The sequence below is a fragment of the Orcinus orca genome, chromosome 8, assembly GCF_937001465.1.
Source record: "Orcinus orca chromosome 8, mOrcOrc1.1, whole genome shotgun sequence".
Taxonomy (NCBI): Eukaryota; Metazoa; Chordata; class Mammalia; order Artiodactyla; family Delphinidae; genus Orcinus; species Orcinus orca.
In genome coordinates this window covers 90309251-90336481 of record NC_064566.1, presented here as the reverse complement: position 1 = coordinate 90336481, position 27231 = coordinate 90309251, and the positions used below count along the sequence as shown (strand labels likewise).

Here is a 27231-nt window from a genome sequence, read left to right as displayed (position 1 = left end):
TCAAATAATTTTTCAAAACCGCCCATTTTTTTCACCCTGGGTATATGATTCATCCCAGCGGTCTAATCCCTAACTGGGGTGGAATGATGCTGCATTCTTGTGACCATCTTTGTATGAATTAAATTTTATTACTTAGATTCATTAAAAAAAAATAACGAGTTTCCAGTTGTGATTAAGTAAAGCACGAGTTGCTGCAGGCAAGTTTCTTGTAAGTATCCGGCATTTGCGGCTCAACAGCCTGAGTGATAATCCTTGGTACCTTGTATTAATGGAACGATCATTAAAGTCCTTTTATTTGTGAGAAGAGAGAGAGGGAAATATGTCTTTAGCATTTCTCAGCAGAAAAAAGTCAACGTTTCTCTTTTCCTTGCAGTAGAACTCTGAATCCAAGGTCGAGAAGAAAGATGAGCTTGTATGTGACAAACTACCAGGGCTGGGATGGTTCTTCAGGAAGAGGGCGATTGACTTTAAGAGAAACTATTGCATTAGTATATGTTGAAAGCAATGAGATGAGAGAATGTCTGTTATAAAGAGTTAAAATGAAGATTTACAACACTTGGGAACCCTGTACTTCCTGTGGAAAGCATCTCTGTATCTATTTCATGACCTCAGACAGAAAATGTGGAGAGCCTATAAAAGAGTTACCTTCTGGGTGGGTGGTCCTCACTTGTTCTCTGGAAGACAGAATCACAGACATGGGACAGGAGAGCCAGGGGAGGCTTGTCACCAGGCTTTGGGCCTCATCACCCACAGTGTACCTTTGGTAATTTAATGAGAAGGCTGCTGGTAAGGTCAGTCCAGCCCACTGTCCTCACTCAGCTACTCTGAGAACCTACAGTGGCGGAGTGTCCTACTTTTCCTTTTGAGACAAGGAGGAACCAGAGACAAAGCTAACGAGAGCCCTGCTACTCGGCCTGGGTTGGCAGCACGCACTCCACCTGGAAGCTCAATTAACAGGATCGCGAGGCGATCTTGCTGCACATGTGCCAGTCATGGGGACACATAAAAGCAACAACAGGGAGGCTGTGTAATCTTCATGTCTGAGGGATAAAGTATTTAGGAAAATTTGTGCTTATTATTTCTTTTCTTCAATCAGTAATTAAGGAAAAAGAAAAACAAAAAGATAAAAGGGCTTCAGGCGAAGACCTGTCCTGCTTTTATGCCACTATCTAGCCACCAGCACCAACTATTCAGTGGAAAGTACTTAGAGATTTGGTTTAGATAATGTCAAGGTGCGTACGCTTCTCAAATTCTTTTGGACCCTTCTAAGTCTTAGATAATATTTCAATTATGTCTTATACCATTAGAGATATCCAGTGCCAAAAAGAAATTCAAAGTGGAGTATATTTTACAGTAGGGAAGGAGGTCTGTGTAGATTCAACGATGCTGAACAACGGAATAGGAGATGCAGTAGAACTTTACAAATTCTACTCTCTTGCTCAGTTAGAGTGACTACCTCGTCCTGGTTAGCCTGTGACTTTCCAGGCATTAGCACTGCAAGTCCTATACCATGGACAAACCCTTAGTCCCAGGTGAAACAGGATGTTGGTGACCCTGGACTGAATGAAGACTTACATTAATCATTATAACTTTCTGTATTCAGAATTGCAACACTGACTCTGGGATTAATGGTCTCTTTGCCTTCAGAAGGAGGGAAGAAGGTGGCATCAGCGGTCCTTCCAACACGCCCACCAAGCAAGGACCTAGTCCTTCCCCCGAGGCCTCCTAGGAAGGGAAATAGAGATTATTCCCCTGGGGCTGCTCTGTCTGTACCTTCCTTACTATTTTCTCTCAGATTTGAGCCGTATGGCTCTCCAGGGCTGAATCAATACCGCAAAACATTGAACCCTGCTTTGGGGGGAGTGTCTACTTAGAAGAGGGGCTTTCTCCAGTGTTGTGAAGCTCCCTTTAGAACTGAATGCTAAGGATGCCACAGTGGAGCTCAGGGGGTCTAGTGCCTTGGCTAGGTCACTGCCTCAGTCTCCACATTTGCAAAATACCAGATGCTCCCGAGGGCGCCTCCTCACTCTGTTATCACCGTGACACTGTGACAGTCACTGTGCTAGGGTGAGCTATCGAGAACACCTTGGCTATTTTCATGATGCTGTAAAACACAGAACCCCAAATCTAGGATGTTCAGTCAATTTTAGGGAGATGCACCACAAGATCAACAATTCCATGTCACTTAGGCACAGAGATGCCCATTTTTTCTACAATTTTAAAAAAGTTATCTCCAAAAATTCCTGTCTTTGAAAAAAAGACCCCAAGAGTCTGCAAAGACATATGAAGAAAAACCTAGCCAAGGAAGCCCTGCAAAAACCAAGAGCCCCGACGAAGGTGCTGTCCTGTTTTTGGATTTGTTTCAGAAAAAATATAGCGGGAATCACAGAGCAACCACTAAAAATTATACCACAGTTAGAACGTAGTTCTAACATTTATAAAAGTTAGAACACTATAATTTGCCACCATTTTAGCTGAGTGACTACCACGTAACTCTGATGTGTATTGCTTTCTCATAGAATTTAGAGTATTTTATATCATATCATTTAGAGTGCTTTAAAGATAATTTATTCATCAAATGCACATTCAGTACATACTAAGTACCGGGTAGTCCATTAGGCTTTCGAGTTTCAAAGGTGATTAAGACAAGTTTTTGTTTGCCAAATGAAAAAACGTATTCAATTATTATTCAATTCTTTGCATGGTGGGGCCCTTGTACAGAAATCTAACCCTTCCTATGACAGTATTTCTAAAGGATGGTCCTATTCAACTAATATCATAGAGATCTGGACCAACGTTATGGCCATGCAACTTGTTCTAAGGACATACAGGTGTGGAAAGAGCAATATTTGTTTAATCAATTGTCTTACTCATCTTCAAATGTTTATTGGCAGCGAATTGTTTTTAAAGATTAGAAATGGGGTTAAAGAAACCATTTCCTAAGCTCTCTGCAAAAAGAATGTTCCAGCCACGCCTGAGGAGGGAGGGGGCTGACACCAAAGAAATGGGCCTGGCATTCAGGAGGCTTGCAGCTTTATTGAGCACATTAAGAGAGGAAATTATTTAGAGGGTCCCAGCGTACACTCTGTTCTGAGATGGCTGCTCTGATTGAAATCATTATGGGTAATTTCAGCAAAACCAATATTGTAATTATTTGTAAATGCTGGCTTGCAATTCAGCAGCAATCGGCAGGTGGCGCCAAGAAAACCCCTGGGGTTAATTATACCCTCTGCGTTTCGCTTCAGCCATGAGTCAAATTTATTTCCCTAAATATTTTATGTAAAGACTAAAACAGTGGTATTCGTAAAAATAAACCTTGTCAATAACAAATATGAAAGAGCAGGCAATTCTGGTATTTTCTAGAAGAATGTAAATCGTGTATGCAAGAAAAAAAAAAGAATGTTCCAGAGAGACCGCATACAGTCAAAAATATTACTGGCAGGTCCTATAAATTCCCCTTAGAAACCGTAATTGAAATGTGTATTTCTGGCCATGTAGATTGCAGGTTCTTCTTTGTAATTATGGTGCTACTGGCCCTAAAATCAGAGTCAGCTTCATGTCTTTCTCCTCGTCAGCAGAAGCCCTGGGACCAGAAGACTACTGCTGGATATCTGAATTCCACAAAAAAAAGTCTAGCAAACCCAGGGCCTTTGAACAGCAACTATGAATTCTGGAAGGAAAACAATATTCTACTTCTCACTCAAAAAGCCCAAGGACTAAGAGTTGTATGTTCTGAATGAAATGCTGAGGGGCCAATAGGCTGAGACAGGCTGGACCTGGGTTCTGTCTTCACCCACTTTGTTTTCTCTCCCATCAGGACCCACACAGGGTTTGATGCATCTGAGAAGAACCCAATGATGGTTGTAGGGCCTGCATTAGAATCTTTTACTACCAAAAAGGATTGTCTGGCATTAAAAATACTGTTCGTTCTGTTTCTCCTAATGCCTGTTCCCCTTAATGATTATTTCTTATAAGCAATTTGAAACTGTTTTAAAAAGTCCAAAATGTACGATTAAGCTGTTCTGATATGACGCTTGTTTGATGTTTCCAATTCAAGAGCATTTAAAATTACATCAAGAAGTTCGAAGTTTGATTGGTCCTTATGGGATCAGCAAATTACCAAAGGGAATCAGGACTTAGTTTTAGACCACCAACTCTCCTTCCTCAGACCAACCTCTTAGCCCTAATGTCAAACAGACGAATGTGATCTATGCCACATGCACTCCTGGACCCTCAACATCTCCCTGATGCCGCTTTGGCAGCCTACCTGGCTATTCTAGACTAAGGTGGTTTTCCAATACTCCCGAAGAGCAGCCCGCAGTGCTTGGACTGACATCCATTCGTCCTGAGCATCGCTCCCCCAAATCAGGCCCCTGGAGTAAAGCGTTCTTTTTCTCCTGAGCGCTTGTGTCTTAATTGTTAAGGATTTGCTGTGCTAGCATGACCTGACTCTTTGCCATCCTAGTCCCTGGCTCTGGGGAGTGCTGGGGTACAGAACGAGCGGGTATGGGCGTGGCCAGGTCCCCCACTTCTACAGAGAAAGGATGCTTGGCTCTCTGCGGCCAGGCTCATGGAGGCATCCAGTCCACAAATCTTCCCAGCACGAGTTTTCTTGGGAATTGTGAATGGGAGTGTGTGCTGGGGGTGGGGGGTGGGGGCGCGGTGGGAGGGGCTGGGGGGAGGCCTGGCAGCACCGAGGACGAATTAAACAGCAACAAATGAACTCTGACAGACCGAACCACAAAAGTACCAATTCCCTTCTCGTGGGTGTCATGAAAACACCAACAGATTCATTGATCAATTATCTTTGTTTCATCATCCTAAAAAGAAAAGATGGCCACAAAGGTATGGCTCGTGGTATGGGGGCTGATCCAGGCTGAGGAAGTTAAGACAGAAATAACCGCCGTCACCAACAATGAACTTGGCTCCTGCCTCCGAGGTCACAAGGTGGGTGCGTGAACATCTCCAACACTATTTCATGGACGTGAGGTTCGTTATTAAGAAGTACGAGGCTCCTGGGAGGTTTTAGCCCTCACACTGGTAAACCCTAGGGAAACGGGCACTTTCTGAACCCCGCGGTCCCTGCCCACAGGATCCGGGCTGATATACATCACTGCCTTGGTCCCTTCATGCTAGCTTTCTACCCTGGTAACCACCAGTGCTGGGAATCCTTAGGAATAAAGGCAATTAGAGCAGAACCCCTGGTGAAAAGTCTATGTCGACCTGCCAAAGACCGTGGCAATCCAGACACACAGCTGTAAAAAATAAAGGAGGGGGCAGTGGAAGGGAGGGTTAGTGATGTTTTCGATCTAAGAAGGAAGAGTGGGTGTTAAAGAGTTTAGTTCATCAGAATCAGCATTTCCTAGTACAAGTCAGTGTCAGTAGCTAAAGAAAAAAAGATCATTATAAATGGGTGGGGAGGGATCCATGCTCAGACATGCAGCACACGAACAGGGGGGTGCAGGGGGCATCTCATCACATACATGCTGGTGGGAAGGGAGTCCCATTTATGCAGAGTCCTCGGTAGCTGATGGAGGCATGGAGGAAGCGGGACCCACTGTTGCGTGATGTCATGATACCAGAAATAAACTTTGGCATCAGGGGCTCAAATTTACACTTCCAACAAACCCACGCCTGTGCCCTTGGGCCAGGTGTCTGAGCTTCCCTGCCATGGACCCCTCCCTGCAGAGCTCTGTGGGCTCAGAGGCCAAGTGGCCCTGGGCTGTTCTCAATGCCTGTGTTCATCTTCCTTCTTCTGGATGGATACAGAAGGTGCACGGACACCTGCCATACGTTAATCACATCGTAGGCAATTTTGCGGGGGGGCGGAGGGTAGTGGACACTGGATTTAATCTATTGTGGGCATACAACCAACCCACTGTTCACTGAAACCCTCTTCATTAGGCTTAGCTCACCTGAAACCCTTACTAATGCCCAGAGGAACCATCCCTAAATAATATTTTTCTCCTCTGTAAATCTTATTTGTTCCAGCCTCTCCACTCCCTTAAAGGCCATTTCCTGCTGCTTGTTGCTCATCTGAGTAACCGTCCTCTGCCTGCCCCCTTGCAAATGGCAGGAGAGGGGTGGTTTGATGAGGGGGTGATCACGCTTCGGAATTCCACAGGCTCCCGAGGTGATATTTTAGTACTGGCCAAATTTTCTACTGACAGCCAAGACACTGCTAAGGTGTGTTTCTAGGGCAACTGTGGGAAACACCTTCAAACTCTTCTAGCCTTGCTCAAAATGTCTGCAAGAGATCTCTCCTCAGAGGTGAGAATGAGCTTCTACCTCGCGCTGCATTCTGAGTCACAGCATTGCACAGAAATGACCCAACTTGGTTTTACAGAAGAAACTAAGGGGTTTCAACCCAATATCCGCTTACACTTCAGCTTTCAGGGGAAAGGTTCAGCCTCTGAGCAGTCACCCCAAGTCTGAAAAGAGCTTGTCTCCCTCAGGGAAATAATGAAACCACATTTTTTTGTGTGTGGGACTTGGAGTTTATACAATCATAGGTTCCCAAAGTTCTTTCCTCTGCCCTAAGACTCACAGATTAAGATAATTTTTTAAGCTAGGTCCAAGTTTTTAGCACTATGGAGGTTGCCTGATTTGGGGACATCCCTCCTTTATTTCATACGATGTAAATGTTAAACATCTCCATTTTTGGAAACGAGGATGCCTCCCATTCAAGACCCTGTCCAGGAGTCTGGGACTAAACTGGGGCACGGTGGCCATGCCCAGAGAGCTGAAGTCCTCAGAGGGTGTCAATGCGGAGGGCGAGGGGTGGCACACACAGGGCTCACACACGTGGGGTGCACGGGACACAGGACAGACCAGGGACAGAGCACATGCGAGACGAACGGCCGATGGTTTTGTTCGTGTGGATGTCGCCCAATCAGCTCTCAGAGAAGCGAGGTCGCCGGGGACCCCTCGCATGCACGGGCGCCCTGGGCGGGGGGGTTACTGGTGTTAGTTTCGCTTTTGTGATCAGTTTAGCCCGTGTGTCTCAGGTTGTGACGTGAAGTACAAATTTTCAGTTAGTCACACATGTGACTCCCAGGGTAGGTTTGAATGGATGTTTGATTTTACTGGGGGAAGTGGTGAGCAGAGGCTCCCTTTACTCTTCATGGTAAATAAGAAATGTTTTTAAAAGGTTGTGACAGTCACAATATTAACTAATTATTTTGTCACTCCTGTGCGCTTAATTAGGCTATAATTTTTTTTGCCTTTGCTGCAGGGGTCAATTGTGTGCTTCTGGATTACATGGCTCTCAGTCATGGTAATTGTCAAGTGACGTTTGCTTTGATTTCTCTTCCCTCCTGCCCGGAGTGGGAGGTGGGTCACTTGAAAAGTGACACCTCGGCCATCACAGCCGAACTGCTCTAATTCCAAATTCTTCAATCTCTCATTTCAGAAAGGCTTCAATCTGCATGAATTTTATGAAACTCTCTCATTGGTTTTGAGCAAATACAACCTTTGGGATTGATACGTTTCTCTCTGTAGCAATGTTATGTTCTTATGGAAATGTGACATTTTAGAGCAGCTGTGGTTTGTAGAACTACGAAAGTTAAACAACAATGCTATAAAGCTCACTTGCAACATTGCTTTCTGGGAAATCATGTTTATGAGCTATCTGGTAAAAATTCAAAGGTGCAAATTCTGCCATGGCTAAAGTGATTTTAGTGTAGCCAAATTTCTTGAAGCAAACCATTAAACCGAAGGCTGTCATGGCATCAAATTGTCATGTAAAGGCTACGAAGGATGATGAATTCTGGATTTGCATTGATTGAGAACAAGAGGAAATCTCTCAAATGGCTTTGCTTAGGAAATCCAAGACAGGAAGAAATGAGTGGGCCCTACGTGCCAGGCTGTGGTCCCAGATTTATTTCACTAATCAGAACAAAGAGTTTTACCTTCTGTTCACCAGCGTGGACGACATCATCAGCACCATGCAAGCCACATGACAAAGTCACATGATACGCACGCACATGATTGGTTGAAAGGAAAGTGGAGGAGATCACATGGAAAATACAAAAAAATTAAAAACTGATGTAAACAATGGGCAGGGAGAAAAATCAACAACAAAATCACAGACTAAATAAAAGGAGAAATTAACTTAAATTAGCAGCATATATAGGAAACATTGGAAGGGCAGTAAAACTGCCCGGAGATAGAAGACTAACAAATCATAAAGAGCATTTGGTTAACAACACCAGTAAGCATTAGCTACAGCTGCAACACTGCATATTAATACCACATCAAGGAGGAGCATGGAAACTTGTTTTGAAATGGGGAGGTGTCTCTGTCAGGACCCAGATGCCAAAGTCAATCCAGGAGACTGTTGAAGGAGAAACACAAGGCAAGTTATTCCTCACAGATTCCAGAAATGTCTCAGCATCCTTGGAAAACAAGGGCAATGAAACAGAGCATGGTCATGAAGGAAGAGTCCCATGATTTTTAAGGCGCAGACCGTGTGCCCTGGAAGAACAAAATATTGCATTACATTAAGAAGTCATTTCATGTTTCCTTTGGCGCAATGAGGAGGCAGGTGTGGGATGAGCGAGGGTTGGAGGATGCAGGTAGAGAAGGTGGCCAGGGATCTCATCTCACTGTCGTATTCGTCTACCCATGTTATCCTAGGGGCCGCCATGAGATAACCCCAATCAAGACACATATAAAAGAAGAGGCCAGTATTTTGTTCTCTACGTCTGTGAGTCTGCTTCTGTTTTGTTACATTCACTGGTTTGTGGTGCTTTTTAGACTCCACATATAAGTGACATCATACAGTATTTATCTTTCTCTGTCTGACTTACTTCACTTAGCACAATGGGTACCAGTGGGGAAGAGGTACAAACTATTTGGTTTAAAATAAGCTACAAGGATAGATTATACAACACAGGGAATATAGCCAATATTTTATAATAACTATAAATGAAGTATAACCTTTAAAAGTTGTGAATCACTATATCGTATACCTGTAACTTATATAATATTATACAGCAACTATACTTCAATGAAAAAAACAGTTAAGTAAAGAACCATGAAGTAGTATAATAAAGATTCTAACAAAATAATAATAAAAAAAAGAGGCCAGTGCAGAAAGGGAATAGGTTTCCTTCTGGAGGTTGAGACCATAACTCTGTCAACACTAAGCAGCAGAAACTGAACCCCTGGCTCAATGAGCTAAGAATCTGACATTAAACACATGTTCGGGCATTTTAGACTTGTGGTGAATGGATAAGACACGAGTTTGATTTTTACAATGAAAAAAACAGCTTTCTTGTTTGGATTTGCCTATGCTCCTTTTTGTCCTATGTTATATTTACATCTGATTTGTTGCTGAGTGATTCTGCTTCAACAAAAGGCCTTTTGGGTTTCCCACCTTAACTTTCACAGGCCAAGGGGCATTTTGGCTATTACCAGTTGGCGTTAAGAGAGAAGGAGGACAAAAAAGGAAGGTGAAGATACCTTTCTGCCCAAAGCACACCAATGTTTAAAAATGATTCGAGAGAAATGCTTCAACCACGTGACACAGTCCCTTGTCACCGTGAGCTGATAAGAGTGTTTGTTTCTCACTGTCCGACACTGCACAGCGTCTGGCACATTCCAACCAAGGGTGCCTGCAGGGATTATAGACAACTGAGCAGTTTCTCCTTTGATTTTACTTAGGCTACCTTCATTCATTCATAATTATAAATGAATGAATACACACACACAGAAGCAAAAATAAAAGACATTATTTACATTCAACCCTACTGACTGACTGATGATTGATGGATTTTTGGATGCTTCCAGCTACTCTGCTGTTAGTTTCACTGCAATTCACATGTGCTCCATTCTGCCTCGCAGTTGAGAAATATGTTCATGCTAAATACAGGCTGCTGCCCAATCGTGACTGTCTTTCCTTTATCCCGGTATCCACTGGGACCTACAATTTGGGTCAGTAGTCAAGTGGTTCAAAACAAAGAAGACTCAAACTTTCTTCTCTTTGGATGTCACTGCTAATCATTTTACCTGTGGGAAGAAATGCCTGATGTTTAAAAGTTAAACCTATGTCAGGGGAGAGACACCTAATTCCTCCTGAAGGAAAAATCTGGATCCAAGATTGTTTTCCTTCCAGAGAAGACCAACCTACAGTGAGACACCTTAAATATGACCCAAGTTGTGCAAATGCATTGTGTAGCCTTTTCCCGCTATGCTCTGCACGGCACACACTGCAGTCAAGCTGCAAAGGACTAGAGCATCACTGTTAGCAGATGAAAGGGTGCTGTTAATTTCATTCCTTTTCCAAATGCAGAGAAACCCATCACCTGAATTAAACCCATGTGAGCACAGCTCATTGTCGCCTGCTCTGCTCTGCTCACAAAATGTAACCTCAAAAGCATCAGGAATTAAAATTCACTGCAGCACGCACACGGAGAGAACACCAAGAAAGCAGACTGTCAGCTATGTTCTGCAGTAGAAAAGAGAACCACTCCGTGCAAAACGCAGAAACTCTTTTCTTCTCTGTTCAATTCTGTATCAGAAACCCTGGCCCAGGGAGTGGAGTGGGAGCTGTACTTTGCATCCTTGCTTTCTGCCTTCTGCTCTGACTACCCTTGATGGGATGCATGTCATTTTTCCTGTGCACTCAGAAGTATTATAAAATCTAAACCTCGCACACAGCTGTGGACACACACACACACGTTCCAGATGACTTGTCAGGGAGTTTAAGGCCTAACGCACAAGCCTACATCATTAGAGCGTTATAAAGACTAGCTTGGAACATGTTACGGATTGTGATGAAGTGTAACGTTTTCCGTGATGGGAAAGATGGTACAGTTTGGCCATCAGGAGATGAATTCCAGAACTTTCATCTAGACTTTCAGCACACAAACTTGACAGAGCCTGGTTATGCTTTTTGAGGCCATAATTTTTCTAGCACGAGGGAGGCTAGAAGCCCCTCTCCTTCCCCGCGTGCTCGGGGCACACACTGCCACACTCTGCAGGAGGCAAAGGAGGGCGCGTTGTCAGGGAGCAGAGGCTCCCTCCTTCCTCACCCTCTCCCTTTCCCCGGGCAGCCAGCTTCTATTCCTTCCCTCCTTGTTCTCAGTCTTTTAGCTATTCTATTTTAGCCTCTCTCTCTCTCTCTCTCTCTCTCTCTCTCTCTCTCTCTCTCTGTGTGTGTGTGTGTGTGTGTGTCAGAGGGGGAGAGACAATGAAAGCTGGGACGAGATGCTCTCCTTTTGTCTCCTCAGCATTTCTCTAATCATTTTCTGGTTTTTTAACTTGGGGGTAAATTTGGAAAAGTCTCCTTGTGCACAGAGTTTTCTTCAAGAATCACCCCAGTTCTTTCGGTGACACTGGGTCTGCTCTCTTGGCCAGGCAGACAGCATGCTTAGGGACCCACACCAGGCGAGGAGCCTCCGTGCACGCACAACTGTTGCTTTCAGCACTCGGGGGGGAACCAGGGACAGCACTGTGACCCAGGAGTCGGCTCTGCCACAAGTGGCAGTCTGGCCCTGGGCAGCTAAGCTCTGTACTCACTAGATGGTTTGGTGGTGGTAAGGGCAGGAAGAGGCCAGGTTGCTATGGAAACATGAAGGATGGAAAGGGCACAGAAAGGTGAAAGAGGGAACGGAGATAAATTAAATTTATAAATACATATCTATGTGCGTGTATATATATTAAGGCATTATTATAAAGAAAAAAGAGATGGTGAAGCAGGTATTCTCTCATTTCCTTCTTCCCTGATTTATCAATATGAATGTAGGTATTTTAAAGAGATTATCAGTGATTTTGCTGACAAATTATTCTCACGCAGCAAGAAGTAACATAACTCTCATTTATTCTTACTATGAATTCCAGCTACTACGTGCTGGGCACTGTGTTTTGTGTTTTTCATACTTAATCTTTAATTATCATAAATACCTATAGAGTAGGTAGAATCTATCCTTCCTTTGGGAGATAAAAGTGTGAGGTTCGGAGAGGTGGGGGGACTCATTCAAGGTCATGGAGTTACATACAGAAGTAGTGGAGCTGGTATTTGACCCTGGTCCCCAAACCTGAATTCCTGCTGCTACAGTCCACTGCCTGGAAAGCAGTGCGTGGGGTAGGCGGGCTTGTTTCCAAGTCAAGTAGATGCCGCAAAGGGCTCTGAGCCTGGGGCTTGAATCACTCCCGAGGCTCCACCCAAGGTGCAGGGCTTCTGCGGCACCGAGGGGTGAGGGTCAGCCGGGCAGCCCCACCGGCTGCACTGCCTGCTGCTCTGCGCACATGCTGGCGTGACACCCGGGTCTCGCTCAGCAGCTGTCTCACTCTGCTCTTTCCCTTTGGAGTGCTGGGTTCATAACTCCGGACAGTGGGAGGCCCGGAGCTCTCCCTACGCCTGGGGACTCAGGGGAACAAAAGGGCATGGCAGCCAAATAAAATAAGGTGGTAAACGAGTGAGGCTCAGGCAGGGTGACAAAGCCTGAGACCGACCAGGCGACACCACGGCCGGCTTACTGGCACTGCTCCTAGGTGGGCAAACAGCTTGATAAACGCCAGGTTTGTTGTTATTTGCCGGGGGTGGGGATACGATTACTTCTCGTGTTTTATAGAGGAGAAAAAACAAGGCTCCCTGGTAAAGGGTTCAATAATGTGCCTAAGGGCCTACGGTCGGGCACATCTGCAAGCAGACACTGCTTCTTTTCCCACAAGCATTTACAAGAAATATATGCATTTATGGAGAAAGCAAAAGCTACAGACCTCGCTATCTAATTTCAATGTCTGAATCCAACTATGCCAATTAAAATGAAGGGTGAAAACACAGTGACCCAAACATTTCTTATGACCCTGCAGAACAGACATTTTTCTTGGGAAATCCCTTTGGCTTCTCCAAACAATCAGCCTGCTATGAATCCCGAGGACAGGGCTGGGGCTGCCACAGCCTCAGGGAGCCTGTCTGCGGGATTTTCTGTCCAGAGCCACGCTTCCCACTCGCCTCCTCTTGCGGGGAGAGCTGTCCACCGTGCATCTGAGCGGACCTGTGCCTACTTCTCATCTGCTTCTCTAAAACCCCGTGCTGCTCTCCACCCACAGAGTGGAATTAACACCTGGTAAGGGAGGTAACGTGAGGCAGGCCCACTGTGGCTGGCAGAGAGCAAGCAACCTGCAGAGAGATGGATGAAGAAAATGGTACTCACTATCCGGATGAGACAATGGAACAGGGGTGGAGGAGCTAGGAGGAGCCGCTGAGGAAAGAAAAATGAAGGTGAAAAAAAAGGGGAAAAAAGATCATCGCGGCACACAGATACTGAAGGGAAGAATGGAAGAGGCAACCCGGGCGTGTCAGTAAGAGAAGCTGAAGCGAGTTAGAAGTGGGAAGGAGAACCCCATGCGTGAGAACAGGTGGCCGGCGGCCCAGCAGAGAGCAGGGCCTCTCTGACTTCAAACCCTGAGCCTGTGCGCCTGCCAGGCCCTGCCGTTCAGGTAAGGGACTGGGCCAGGAACAGCTGCAGAGGCCTCCAACCCTGCCTGAAAACAAAGAGCCGGTTCCGCAGGACCAGCTGTCTCCATCGGATCAGGTGTCAGGAGGGAAGGGAACTTGGACCCCAGCTTAAGGTGAACCAGCAGAAGAGGGGAAAAGCACTTTGGTTTTGCCATTACCTACCTCTTCATGTGTATACATAGGCATATACCTACGTGGGTGGCGCGTATTTATAGCACAACCTGTGTGCCTCACTCTCTGATTTCAAGGTCCCAAAGAAACAGAAACAACTATCCTCCTTAATGTTTGCGACTGGGCGAGGTAGGGATGGTTTGGCATCTGGATGGTATGACAGCCACTGCTGCCCTCCAAACCCTATGAAATGTGATGCTCTGGCTGCTGCAGTGTGCACAGGGGGCAAAGCGAATTAACATCGAGTGTCATTCTTGCCCTCGAGAGAAAGGGAATGTTCGAGGGGCCGGGACTAACGAAGTTAATGCTAACTTTCTGCATGGAGAACCTTTAAAATGGTGCATCTGAGACGTTTTGGACACCGAAGGGATCTTTAGTTTTTCATTGGCAAACATTCAGAAGTTGTTCCGTCAGCAATCACAACACATAGTCCCCTTTGAGAGCTGCACAAACATTTGGAAAAACATCACTGCATCTCCAACATTGCGTTGACACTCATGGTTCTGTCTTTCTCGTACCTTCCAGATGAGGGTACCTCATTAAACCATCGAGTACAATGTCACTGGAATCAGAGCAAGACAGGCTACTAACTCATCATGACTTGATAGCCTGGTTAATTCTGGTAAAAGTGTGTCTCTCGCTCCTTTTTTTCCTTTTTATTTATTTATTTATTGGCTTGAACTGTTTGCGTGATTGTCCATATCATTCTGGCAAAGGGATAGGGTTTTATGTGCTTTAACCACAATATATTACAATGCTTTAACTTCTACTTGCCATGTGCCGTCTAGGGGGCAAACTGTGAAAGCAAGAGTCTCAAGATGCCTCTTTTAAAAAGTAGAGACTCACTTATAACCTTCATACCCGGAAAGAAATTGTCTGTGTTGCTTCATGGTACGGAAGCAAATGAAGAGGTGACATTCAGGCAATGAGATTCTGAAGGTGTGTGGTTCATTCGTGGAGGAAAGAGTCATAATAAATTGTCACATCATTTCTTTAGGGCTTTAGCAGCTCTGAGAGGGAAGCAGCCCCACTCAGGGCAAACAGAGGTTGTGAACTTTCCACCTAAGAGTTTCTTGACAGCACGCAGACACCTGGCCTAAAAATACATGAAACAGGGACTTTTTCCCAGGTTGGAATTCCATTTGTCCCATTAGAGCCACAGCTTCCTTTGCCTTCACAGAAACAAAGGGACCTCCCAACAGGTAAGCCCGGCTTTCAAATCGGGCCGCTCCGAAGCAGGTGTCCTTGAGATATTGGCTATTTTCACCTGCTCATCCCTGTTTTGACATATTCATGCTCCCAAATGTGGAGTAGTCTATTAAGGAACCATGAGAGCAACACTAATATTGAGACATTTCAACAAACTTCAAGTGCTGAGGAATGGCTCTCCCCTACGCCTCCCAACCCGGAGGGGCCGGCAGCATTGACTCTGTCCCGGGTGCCAGTCCCTGCTGACCCTATACTGTCTCCTCCTTGGAGGTGGGGTGTACCCAGCGCCTACCTCCAGTGCTACAGGAGCAGGCTGTGCACCTGCACCCCGACATCACAGCAGGGGAATGCACTGTCCGTGGCCAAGATAAGCCAGCTTCAGAAACCAACACCCCTGGTTCCTGGGCTCGGTGTAAGCCCACAGCTAAACTGATGGCCGCTCTTGTTCAAGTTCAGACAGCCTTTGTGTCTTTCAAGGAATGGGAGTGAGAACTCAGAGAAGGTCCTTCCTAAAACTTATCCTCATTTTCTAGCAGCAATAACTGGGGTTTGTTCTGGCAGTGGCAAACGTTGGCATCTTCCTTCCAAGGGTAACCTTTTCTCAGGATGGCTCTAGGCATGACAGGATACCCCTTGGGCAAACATCCTCACTTCAGCAACTCTAGGAAGGCTATGAGGGTGCAAGGAAAGTCCGTAAGAACCAACTCTAGTGAGAGCATAATATTCTCTTACTCCGCTCAAGCCATTGCAAAAGGCACATTCAACTCTAAAACTGTGCCACATTCTCTTTATCTAAAAGAAGTTTGCTTTTTAATTCTTTAAGCCATACCTTTATTAGGTGATTGAGAAAACTGACCTTTCATGACACTAGCAATGCCTGCTGCTGTATCACTCACGATTGACTTGGAATAGAGAACTGACCCCACCATTTTCCAAAGGACTTCTTGGAATCTTGGTTAATTATCCATCTTCATACTGGCAGACAACAAACAATAAAATCTAGAGGTCTCCTTTTCTAAAAAAAATTAAATGTTGGCTTTTAAAACAAAAAAAAAATTCTCACCCTAACAAAGTGGGCTGGCAGTGAATGAAAACCGCTTATGACCTTTGAATTTCAAGACCCAGTTCCTCCGATTCAGTACTCAAAACTCCGTTACTGGTTAGACACTCAGAAGGAGGCCTGACCCTAGCCTTCCTCTCTGTCATATAACTAAGCCGGCCTTCGTTCACTGCTAAATCTAGAGGAGAGGACACCCGAAGACCAGGTAAAGATCCAGGAGGAAGGTGCCCTCGTGCCTTCTGAATGCAATCAGGGCAGAGCTGAGTTGCCAGCCCTAGCCGTCAGCTCCACCCAACACACGATTCCGAATCCTTCCAGAACCGGTCCATTCAGGAACCAACTCTGCTGAGAGAGTAGATTTAGCACTTGCTTGAAATCTCAGAACGCCTACACTGAGCTACTTAGTTTCTGCTGTTGCTGCAGTATTTCTGAATAAATTTCCGAAAGATAAGCTTCCCTGAGTGCCTTTCAGGAGCCAGGAGCTTTTTATGAAAAGAGTGTGCAGCTTAAGACTTCCCTCCACCATTCTGAGCTCAGCCTGGGAAGAAGCTGATCCTCAGTGGACGCAAAGTTTGGGGGGCATCTATGCAGGCTGAGACAAGACCACAGTTCTGTTCCCGGAGCAGCAGGTGTGCTTCCTGTTACCCCTGCTCCCAGATCCACTATTTATAGCTTACACGATTAGGGTGTCCTTCCTGCGGAGAATCACCCTCTTTCTGCATTCTTGGCAGTAGAGCTACTAAGTAGCTGGTCAGTTTTCCCAAACATGGAAATCCACGTTGCAAGTAACCTACTGCTAGAGAACAGAGTTGACCAGAACTGGGGGTTTAACTCCCCTGCAGGATGCATGTACCTGTGATTTGAACCCAAGTTCATGCTGCACTTTACAACCGCAGCTGCTGCTGCACGAGGTTCCCCTACCCATTCTCCCTAGAACCTTCCAGCTACCATCCTGCCAGACAGAAAAGGGAGAGGCAGTGAGCTCAGTTCTTTCACCTTCTAAAAGCAAATGTGAACATCCTTCTGGGTTCTTGTGCCCATGAAGGGATTTTGAACAGAGGCCTGGCAAGGCTGTGGTCACTTTTCTGGCAACCCGGCTAAAGGTGAGACAGGGCTATAGCCTGTTATTCAGAGACCCTCTGCACACCTCCGCCACGCTTGGCTCAGCAAAATGTTGCCACAGGGTAATCGTCACACACAGAAATTAATAAATAAACACAATTTCAAAAGACACAAAAATTGCATGCTCTAAAACAGGACGAGTGTTAGCCTCTTGGAGTAACCTACGGACATTAACAAGAGCACAACTAGACTAAGGTCAGTGTGGTTAGGGCCCGGACGATATCATCTACTTCAGCCTCTAGGGGACAAAAGGGACCAGAACTAAATTAAAAACTAGAACTAGCAGATGTTAACGCTATAGAAACAGGTAATGAGGTATGAAGAGGCACTTACGTGGAAGAGGGCTATCTGCATATCCCATGGATGGAACACAGACGAAAAGAAAAGACAAGAGACAGACCCAAGAAAAAAAAATAAGATGTAAAAGAAATGAATAGGATCCGCAGAACACACGGAGCTGGAAACTCAAATTATCAAATTACTTCAAATCCAGAAAGAAGCAATTCCTGTACGAGGAAGATGAGACAGGTTTTCTACTTCTGGGAAGAGGTAAGGGGATCACTTCCCAGGCCCCCGGCTTCAGAGAGAAGAAAGCAAAGGATTCCCCCGCGTGCTTTTTAATCCCAGGAGTCAGAGAGGGCCCAGGGAGCTCTGTGACCACTGGGGGAGTCTGTGCTACAGCACCTTCTTCACCCGGATGGACTCACCATTCTCCCAGGGCAGGAACTCCAGTCTGTGGAGGGATAGGACTAGACCAGGGCTCACCCAGAGCCTGGCTATTGTGCGGGAAGGGAGGGAAAAGTACGGCATGCCTGGTTTAAGGAAACAGGGAGTGATGGAGACAGAGCTGCAACCCTGAATGGGATCAGGAAGAAGCGACTCCTGAAAGAGGCCTTGACCAGGGAGACCCCGACTGTGCTCTGGGTGTGGGAAGGGAGGAGAGGCAGGAACGTCAGAGGCCGTGTTTTTCCCATTGGCCTTGTTGGGGTTTTGCTGCTGCTCATACACTCTACAGCAGGCTCCGTTTTTCTGTAACTGAGTATCTCTGCTGCATCAAAAATCCCACAACTAATTATGTCAACTGTCACTGACTTTACTGTCTTCCTTCAGGTCACCGGGTGCTTAGGGCCCTGGTGACAAAAAGCAAATCTACCCAAATCCCTCCCTACCACGCAGCCGTGATCCTTCCTATTGTCTTTAAGAACACGTGTTAGTGGTTTTCCTCCCTGGCTGTTATTCTACCAAACTGGACCAGCTGCTACGATGGTGTCACCAAGCCCTTCAAGAAAGTGAGGACAGGGGCTTCCCTGGTGGTGCAGTGGTTGAGAGTCCGCCTGCCGATGCAGGGGACGCGGGTTCGTGCCCCGGTCCGGGAGGATCTCACATGCCGCAGAGCGGCTGGGCCCGTGAGCCATGGCCTCTGAGCCTGCGCGTCCGGAGCCTGTGCTCCGCAACGGGAGAGGCCACAACAATGAGAGGCCCGCGTACCGCAAAAAAAAAAAAAAAAAAAAAGAAAGTGAGGACAAAGGGACTGGGTATCAGCCATCGCCGAGGGTGAGAGAACTAGGAGATGGGACCACCGTGAGCAGAGGGGTCTGAAAGACAAAAAGCTGTCATCTGAACAGTGGATGGGCCCGCTCACGGCCCCCCCTGCCCCCCAGGGGAAGAGGCTGGGCAGCTGGCTTTACTTACGGACTGGCTGCGTCTTGAACTCAGAGGCTGCGCTGATCTCGCCCAGACCCTTGCCATTGAGGGCCGCCAGCCGGACCGCATACATTGTCTCGGGCTTTAGGCCCACGATGGTGACGATGCCCTCCACGCTGGCTGTCGTGAAAATATGGAAAGGGTCACAAAGGAGGAAAAGGCTGTTGGCGAAGTGGTGTAGCTGCTATGGAAAACAGCAGGGCAGGTCTCCCCAAAATGAAACATAGCATTATCATTTGATCCAGCAATTCCACTTGTGGATATATGTGCAAAAGAACTGGAAGCAGGGACTGGAATAGGTATTTGTACACTCACGTTCACAGCAGCATTGTTCACAACAGCCAAAATGTGGAAACAACCCAAGTGTCTGCTGACAGATGAATGGATAAACAGAATGTGGTCGATACATACCATGGAATATTATCTAGCTTTAAAAAGGAATGACGTTCTGACACACACTACATGGATGGACCTTGAGGACATTATGCTAAGCGAAATAAGCCAGACATAAAGGACACATGTTGTATTATTCCACTTACATGAGGTACCTAGAAGGGCCAACCATACAGAGACTATTCCTAGTCAACTATATAGAAAGTAGAATGGTGGTTGCCAGGGGCTGGGGGAAGGAGGGAATGGGGAGTTACTGTTTAATGGGTATTGAGCTTAGGATGATGAAGAAGTTCTGGAGATGGACAGTGGTGATGGTTGCACAACAACGTCAATGTATTTAATGCCACCGAACTGTACACTTAAAAATGGTTAAAATAATACATTTTATGTTAAATATATTTTACCACCATAAAAAAGTTAACTAGAAAAAAAAAAAAGCCACAGATTTGGTACGAGGTTTCGGGGGGGAGTCAGGGAGGTCAAGGATCATTTTCTTCTAGCTCTAATCCTGATTACCCAGAAAGTCCTCCAAGCCCTCCCCAAAGCTGAAGGAGTGACAGGAGCTTCCTGGCAGGACGAATGCTCAGTAAACCTGGGTTAGAAGATGTCTCTGAATTGCTATGACACCGTGTCCTAGCCCATTCCCAATTCTACCCTTATTTCCAGGATTAAAAATGTCTACAGAAACAAAACCTACTTCACTGAGTTATTCCAATTAAACCCCAAAGGGAGAGTCAGACATAAATATATTCAGTCCTCAGGGAAACATGATCCGAGCTCAGAGACTTCAAACTGCAGTCACCCAAGGGTTATTTTTCAAATCTGTGGTTTGGAAATATATCATAGGATTGACGTAAGAGCAGACCTGTCTTGTTGGCTCTGATCATTTGGTTAATTACAGAGCAGTCCCTGAATAGACCCAAGCAGGACTGGATGGGTGACAGCAGAGAACCTGAAGCACATGGAACTCAAATATGCAGAGCAGGGGTGGACTGGACTCCTCTGGTTGTGCTCAGCACCTGAGCAGGGCTTCCGCTTGGCATGTGGCTACGCTGGCCTCAACTGTCCCGGCAGGGTCACGAGAACCAGGTTCTGAAGTACGAGGGGGCAGAAGGCCAATAACCCCACATAAGATGTGACCACACCCTAAGCCTGGGGGGCTGGTGATGGCGCTGCAGCATAGGAACATCAACAGGACGGCAGGTGTTGGCATCTGGCCTCTCTCAGTATTGGGGAGCGGTGTGCACCCCACCCAAATGGGCAGTCAGGGTGCCAGCATCTGGTGAACGCAAGGGGTGAGCGTGAGCCCAGAGCCATCATTCTAAAGTAAACCGGCACTCTCCAACTTACCTTCTTTGGCATCATACCACTTGGAGTGCCACACCTCCTCGTCTATTGCTCTCCACTCAGCCTTGTATCTGAGGATGGGCACCCCGCCCGTGGCCTCTGGCTCATCAAACTGCACCTGTGCTGTGCTGGAATATGGCTCCACCTGGTCGATGGACGGTGATGATGGGGTGTCTGTGGAAAGGACACACGTGGACACTCAGGTGAGCCTGATTTGGCCCAGGACGTAACTCCCAATCACGAAACACATCTCTCTCATTTCTTTCAACTCTTGGGAATCTTGTCGTCTATATCCTGTCTCCCCCTGGTCCACCTCACCATGCAATTCTTTCCCAACGTGTCCCATGTCCAGATCCTCAAAGGCCCCAGAGCTCCCAGCCTCCTGACTCTCACCCCCTCTTCTTCCCATGCTCCTGTCATCACAGAAGGTCACGAAAAGGGGCGGCAAGGGTGAGGGTGTGCAGCCATAAGGGGTGCTCACCTGCTTGGACAAGGATGAATTCCAAAGACTCCTGTCCGATGCGGTTCACCGCGGTACAGTTATAGTTTCCAAAATCATTTTCAGAGTCCGGGGTCACCTTTAGAAAGAAGGAGCTCTTGAGTTACGAGTGTCCCACGGAAGGGCCCCCACCTCAGATCCTTATTTATTGAACTAAAATGAGTAGAGAATAGAATCAGTAAAGCTGCAGCAGAGCCTGAACCCAGACAGAACAGAAAAGGGGATCATGGGAGAGGCACACTCTGCCTCCCAGGCCCCAGTCTAGCTCTGGGGAGAAAACGAGGGCCGAGGCTCACTTTCTTCCTCAGCCAGTGGCTCCCCTGCTCAGGACGTGCCAGAGAAGCAAGTGAGAAGATTTTAGCTGTGTCCAGCAGCCTGCCCATCCTCAAACGGCGCCTCCTCCACCCTGCCCGCCGCCCCCACGTCTCACCTCCAGGTAGCTGGCGGACGGGGTGTTGTAGATCTTGATGTTGCTGTAGTTGGAGCTTGGCAGCAGCTGGCCGTCTCGGAACCACGAGATTGTGGCACCGGGGTAGGCAAACACCTCGCAGGTGATGTTCACCTGGTTGCCCTCCCAAGTGTACACAGCCACAGGGCCCTGAAGCTTGGGGGCATCTGCAAAGAAGGACGACAGCTCTCAGGAAGACTGCCACGATCGTGACCCCTCCCCCCACTCCGTCTCTTGGCACCGGGAAGCTGGTCACGCCTTGAGGCCGAGCTGGTGCCGGGGGACAGCAGAGATCGGGGTCCCCTCCCATGAGCTGCACAGGGAGACACGCAGACTGGTAAGAAGCCGGGGGATGGAGTGAAGGGGTGCCTTGGGGACACAGCTCTGAAATGGCCAGGGGTCAACCACCATGGGCCGGGTCCTGGCAGCTGCACGGCCCTCCCTGCCCCCTGTCTTCCCACCGTTTTCCTCACATTGCACTTCGAGGTACACGGACTGGGAGTCCTGGCCGATGGTGTTGCTGGCGGTGCAGATATACTCCCCAGCGTCTGTGTACTGGATGCTCTTCAGGGTCAGGGACGACACGCGGGCATGGCTGCGCACCACCATGTGCCCGTCCAGGGTCTGCCAGGAGGGGAGGGACAGCGTCAGGGGCTGGGCGGGGCCAGGAGGCCGGGCCATCACTGTCTGCGACCAGCCTCACAGCCCTCTGCTCTCTGGGCCAATGTCTGAGTCTCGCTTTAGGTACCGACTCACGAGGAGGCTCCGGAGAGCACTATGGGAACTTGGGTGCATCCCAGACAGAAAACGGGACTCAGTTTACCCAAGCAGCCTAGCCTATGTGCCAAGATTGGCTTGAGAAGGACAACCCAGGCCCCCAAGACGATTTGGTTGGCACATCTAAAACGGAAGCCAAAGTCTGGCCAGCAGGCGTTGCAGCTGCAACAGTCCTGCCTCGTGAGATTCGGGGAAACCTGCACTCCCGTCCTTTCCTTCTAGCCCCCTGCCCACCTGCCTGCTCCTTGGTGCATGCACACATGATGGGGAATCTGAATAAAAGAAATTATACAAGAAATCCATATTTCTGCCCATGGCTTACTTTCCTGGATGCTTAAAAGTAAAATAATTTCATCGAACAAAGTCCAACAATCTGGAGCTCAGGAGCTGTTGAGCTGGAAGTGAGGGGAACCGGGTCCTCTCTCCCGGAACAGTGACACAGGGAATCCCAGGCAGATTTGGGATGCTGGACACTATAGTCACCATAGTCTAGCCCTTGACACTAGAATTGTCTTCCTGCGTCTCTGGAATTACAAGAGTTGGTCAAACAGGGAATAAGCATATGAGCCCTGGGCAATGGGCACTGAAATATTTCCAAGGGGTTTCCGCCCTTGACACTCTTAAGTAAACTGGTTGCTGGCCTAGGAAGAGTCTAGGCGTGTGGTCTGGGTTCAGACCCTCAAGAAAGCTGGCAATCTGGAGAAGGAGTCTAGCTCCTCGTAGGCTGGGCCACACTCTCTAAGTCCAGTGAGCGATATTCCATAGAGATAGACAGGTGGGTGCTCTGCATATCGCCCGTCATCCCATGAGGCTGCGTCTTGAAAGAACTAAAGAACACCTGCCTCCAGGTTCTTTTTAGCTGCTGGTTTGGAAGCCCAAAACCCAGCATTGAAATACCGTATGGCAGCCAGTTTGGGAGGCTCAAAAGCAAGACACCATTGGCCTTGACAGAAGCCTCAGATCTACCACAAAAAGTCCCATCACTGGTAGAGCTAATCTGTTTCAGTCATTTAAGTCCCATCACATTCATATCCAGAAGCCGGAACACAGCTGCCAGCAAAGAGGCAGAAGAGCCGAGCAAAACCATCACTACCTACTGCAGCGAGGGCCACCCCTCTCTGCAGGGATGCCCAGATGCCTTGGCTCTCGGCCTCCACGAGGCCTGGGAAGCTGGGAAGCTGATGGGCTGAGAAGCTGCACCCCAGGGGATGAACGGGAGCTGACACAGGCCGCCGTGGAGCACTTGTCTCCAAAGTCTACAGTCATGCGTCAAACAAAATCTTGAAGCATCCCCTAAACTCGTGGCCTCAGGAGTGTGAGGTCAACGCTGCAAGTATCTCTGAGGGCTGACCTGACCTGCTTGTCATTCCTATACTCCCAAGACAGCAGAATGAAGGCAGAGGGGATTCATGGTTCACCCCGGCCTTCCTGCTTATCTCAGCGAGATCACAGCTTCAGCCAACAGTGATGCCAGCCAGCGACTGAACTGTAATTTTTTGTCACACACCCAGGATTTGTCCTGGGGCTGCCACCACAAACACGGAAAACTGATCAGAATCTTTCAGAAGTCAAGAGAACATTTCCATAAGGAAGGATACAACAGCAAAAGATGCAAAGAAAGTCCCGTAGGTAAGAGAAGGACATTAACAAGTAACCACAAAGGGGGGCATGAGCAGGTTTCACTCAGAATAATCTAGAAAATGGTCAAAGAGAAGCTCAGGCAATGGTTGCACTGACAGCCTTACTTTCCCCCCCCCCCTCCTCTCTGGTCTCCTTGTCTAAATTTCTCTCTGGAAAATTTTCTCATTTAATGATGTCAGCAGAGCAGTAGGCAGCCTTCCATAGAGAATTTTATTTTGCGGTGGCTCAAAACAGGATTGATGATGGAATTATTTGCCAGACGCCCAGTTCTCCCTCCGAGGGGATGCAGACAGACTCCAGTGTGATTGGACTATCTCCCTCTGAAATGATTTACTCTGGCACCAGAACAAAGTCAGGGAGTGCCACCTCCAAGCCACCCAGACCACACGTCATGCTGATGGTCCAGACTCGAGGAGGAAGCAGATAAACTCTGGGCACGAATGAAAAGATCACTGTGGCAAGAAGGCCTGGTTTTGCAAAAACGTACGAAGGGCAATTATAATTGCTCTTCTCATCAAAACATTTTTGTCTCTCTTCTTGCAGGGAAGAGTCCTAAGGCTTTCCAGAACTTACAGAATGAAATCAGCCATGACCCAAGCCTTCTTCTGAGCTCATCTGGACTCATGGTCTTCATCCCTGACTGAGACAAATAGGAGGGAATGGAACTTCTGAGCCCCAGGGGGCAGAACTCACTTGAAAGTCAATTACGTCCAGAGCGAGATAACTTAAGATAAGGACACGTCTGCAAAATGGAGTGAGGTGTCTGTTTTCCTGGGAGTAAACCAATTACTTCCACTAATAATAACAATTCTCTCAACATCTCCTTAATGCTCCCTGATAAATCTCAGCTCCTCTTCTAGCCCCGTCTAAATCTGAGTGACGGGGAAGATGCACAAGGCCAAGCAGAACGAGAGGGGTAGTGGCTCAGGAGTGGCTGAGAGTTAACCCTTCTTTTCTCCCTTCCCCAATCCCAACGAGAGCATGACTTTTGGGCAATAAAAACACCCAGTCTGTGACAGCACTCCAGGAGAGTGTTTACAGGAGGCAAGTGTTTTAGCGAGGGTATGCACCTAACTACAGTCCCTACGACGTGGAGGAAGGAATGATACAAAGAGAGCTTATAATGAATTAGATCTGACGACGGCAGGGTGCAGAAACTAGCAACAGTGCCTGGGGACAGGCAGTCAACTTTTAAATATTAAACGGCATTAAAGATTTATAGCTATGACCGGAACACGTGAGTTATGTGTTCTGAATAATTATCATTTCCGAAAGACCGGAGGATGGGTTTACCCAATTAAAATACAGTCTACAGGACTGCCATATTCAGCATTTATAGTATTACACAATATCAAAGTTCCATCTGGAGAAAAGGCTACTTTTTAAAAAAAGTATTTATAGATGAGATTCCTGAACTTCATCTAAAACATACTGTTTTTTATTTCACTATCTGTCACTTAATCACACAAATCTGGTCAAGAATGATAGGCATGATCATCAGTAGGGTCTTGGGGATGTAGCGATTCCAGTCTAAAGATTTATATTTAGCTTCAGGTTTCAAACTAAGTCCCACATTACCCAAACTGGAGCAAGCAGTCAGAGAAATTTCAAAGGCTAAATATGCTACTGACTTAAAAAAAAAAAAAAAAAGAACCATTTGTGACAAATCATTCTAATCTCATAAACTTAATGCTCTATAAAAGTAACATAGATATGTTTAGCAATTTGGGAAAACCAATGAGAGATGTCATTTGCATTGCTCCGAGATGAGATGTGATGTGGTAATTTACCAAAAGACCAGTCATGATAAGATAAGTGAGCAACAAGATGAGTTGAGCTGGAAAGGTAAGGGCTTGAGTGGGTTTTTAGATCATTAACTCTGTGACTTTATGATCCAAAGCCACATCAACCAGGTAAGAGTCAAAAAACTTGTATCATTTCAAAATGCCTGGCCTGGGAGTTGGGGCCATTTATTTCTCTAAGTATAATTACCTGGATGTGATTTTATCAGCACCAGCAAGAGAATAAGATCCAGTTTTAGGAAATAATAAGGATTTGTTCATCCACTCCCAACACAGCTTGTTTGCTCATCCTAAAGTGACACTATTGCTAAGTAATGTCTACCACTATTGACCTATTCGTTAATCTGACTAAATTACTGATTAGTTTTAGCATGTCTGGTTATTAAACTGCAATGGTGAGTTGAACTGTAATGCTTTCAAAACTACAGACTGGCTAGTGGTCAGGTAAGCTATACCTCTTGCTTCTCTGGTCGAGTCCACGAAGCCTGTAGAGAACAAGATATAAAACACAACAAGAAAGCAGTAAAATTTTACAACATGTTGCTTTAGAGAACTGATGTATCACACTGCATTCCGTGCACATGCAGCTTCTTTTTAATTCAGAACTTTTTCCAAGGCCCACTTACAACGGTGTGTTTACTACCCGATTTAATTTAGGATTTAGCTTATGTTCTGCTTTCTTCCCCCACTTATGCACATTACGATGTAGAATTCAAAGGTAAAGCCTTTCCTAATCTTTGGAAGACGTACATATGGATACCAGCAGATATATTAGACTGCTCCTGTTCCAAAACATCTTGAACATTCCTCGTAATATTAGGTGATACTACTAGTTCTAACCACACAATCTAGAGATACTTCTAGAGTAGGTTTCCTCCTTTGGATTTTATTGGACAGCTCATCACCAATATACTATTTTGTGCTCATGCATTTTGTAACTCTTTGCATGCATTCTATTAAAAATCAAATTTTTATTTTAAAAAAAGGAACAAAGAAAGGAGCAGAAGGGTACATTAGGAATGAGCAGTATGCCCTTAAGACAGGAAGCTTTGAGGATACTGAACTCTGAGTGCTATGGTACGTTCCAGTTGGTTCTTAAAGGCAGAGGGACGCCCAGATGACATGCAGGATTAAGCGTTCACCGTCTTCATCAAAGATGGCATTCACAAAGGGGGTTTAGGTATTTTCCTACCCACATCAAGATTTTTATTTATCCAGCACTGGGGAATCTACTATGCTTACAGTTTTTCTGATTTCACGCTGGGAGTCAAAACTATCATACATGCATTATTCTTTTTATTAGATGGCATGACTGCCTGATTGTCCCTCATGTTCAGATGGAAGAAGGATAGAAACGACGCCAGAGACACAGTAATGCAATCCCGGGAATGCAAACGAGTTAGCAAACATTCAGTAAGAGTCCACTAAATGCAAGGAGCTTTTGTGAGACATGAGGATGGAGGTGTTGAATTATGTCACATGATGTTGGCATGAAGAAGAAAGTGAGAACAGAGGAGCACGCATAGACCAAAGTAACAGCGGGCCAACATGGCAAATGTGGTTGCCGTTTCCACATCACTTAAAAGCTTG

The 27231-nt window shown here is 46.6% G+C and overlaps 1 protein-coding gene across 16 annotated transcripts in view; it reads right to left on the bottom strand.

Annotated features, from left to right (window-relative positions):
• Positions 1-27231, bottom strand: part of NCAM1 (neural cell adhesion molecule 1) — a 322445-nt gene that overhangs the window by 21276 nt on the left and 273938 nt on the right. For 5 of the 16 annotated variants that reach the window (XM_049713164.1, XM_049713167.1, XM_033434575.2 and 2 more), the window contains exons 9-15: positions 26097-26126; positions 21895-22045; positions 21404-21588; positions 20956-21052; positions 20478-20648; positions 18723-18854; positions 17364-17378 (exon numbers count right to left, since the gene is read on the bottom strand). In XM_049713164.1, the coding sequence (XP_049569121.1) occupies positions 17364-17378; positions 18723-18854; positions 20478-20648; positions 20956-21052; positions 21404-21588; positions 21895-22045; positions 26097-26126 (781 nt within the window). The remainder of the gene's footprint in view (positions 1-17363; positions 17379-18722; positions 18855-20477; positions 20649-20955; positions 21053-21403; positions 21589-21894; positions 22046-26096; positions 26127-27231) is intronic. The other 11 variants (XM_012534257.3, XM_033434579.2, XM_033434590.2 and 8 more) reach the window with 3 other exon arrangements.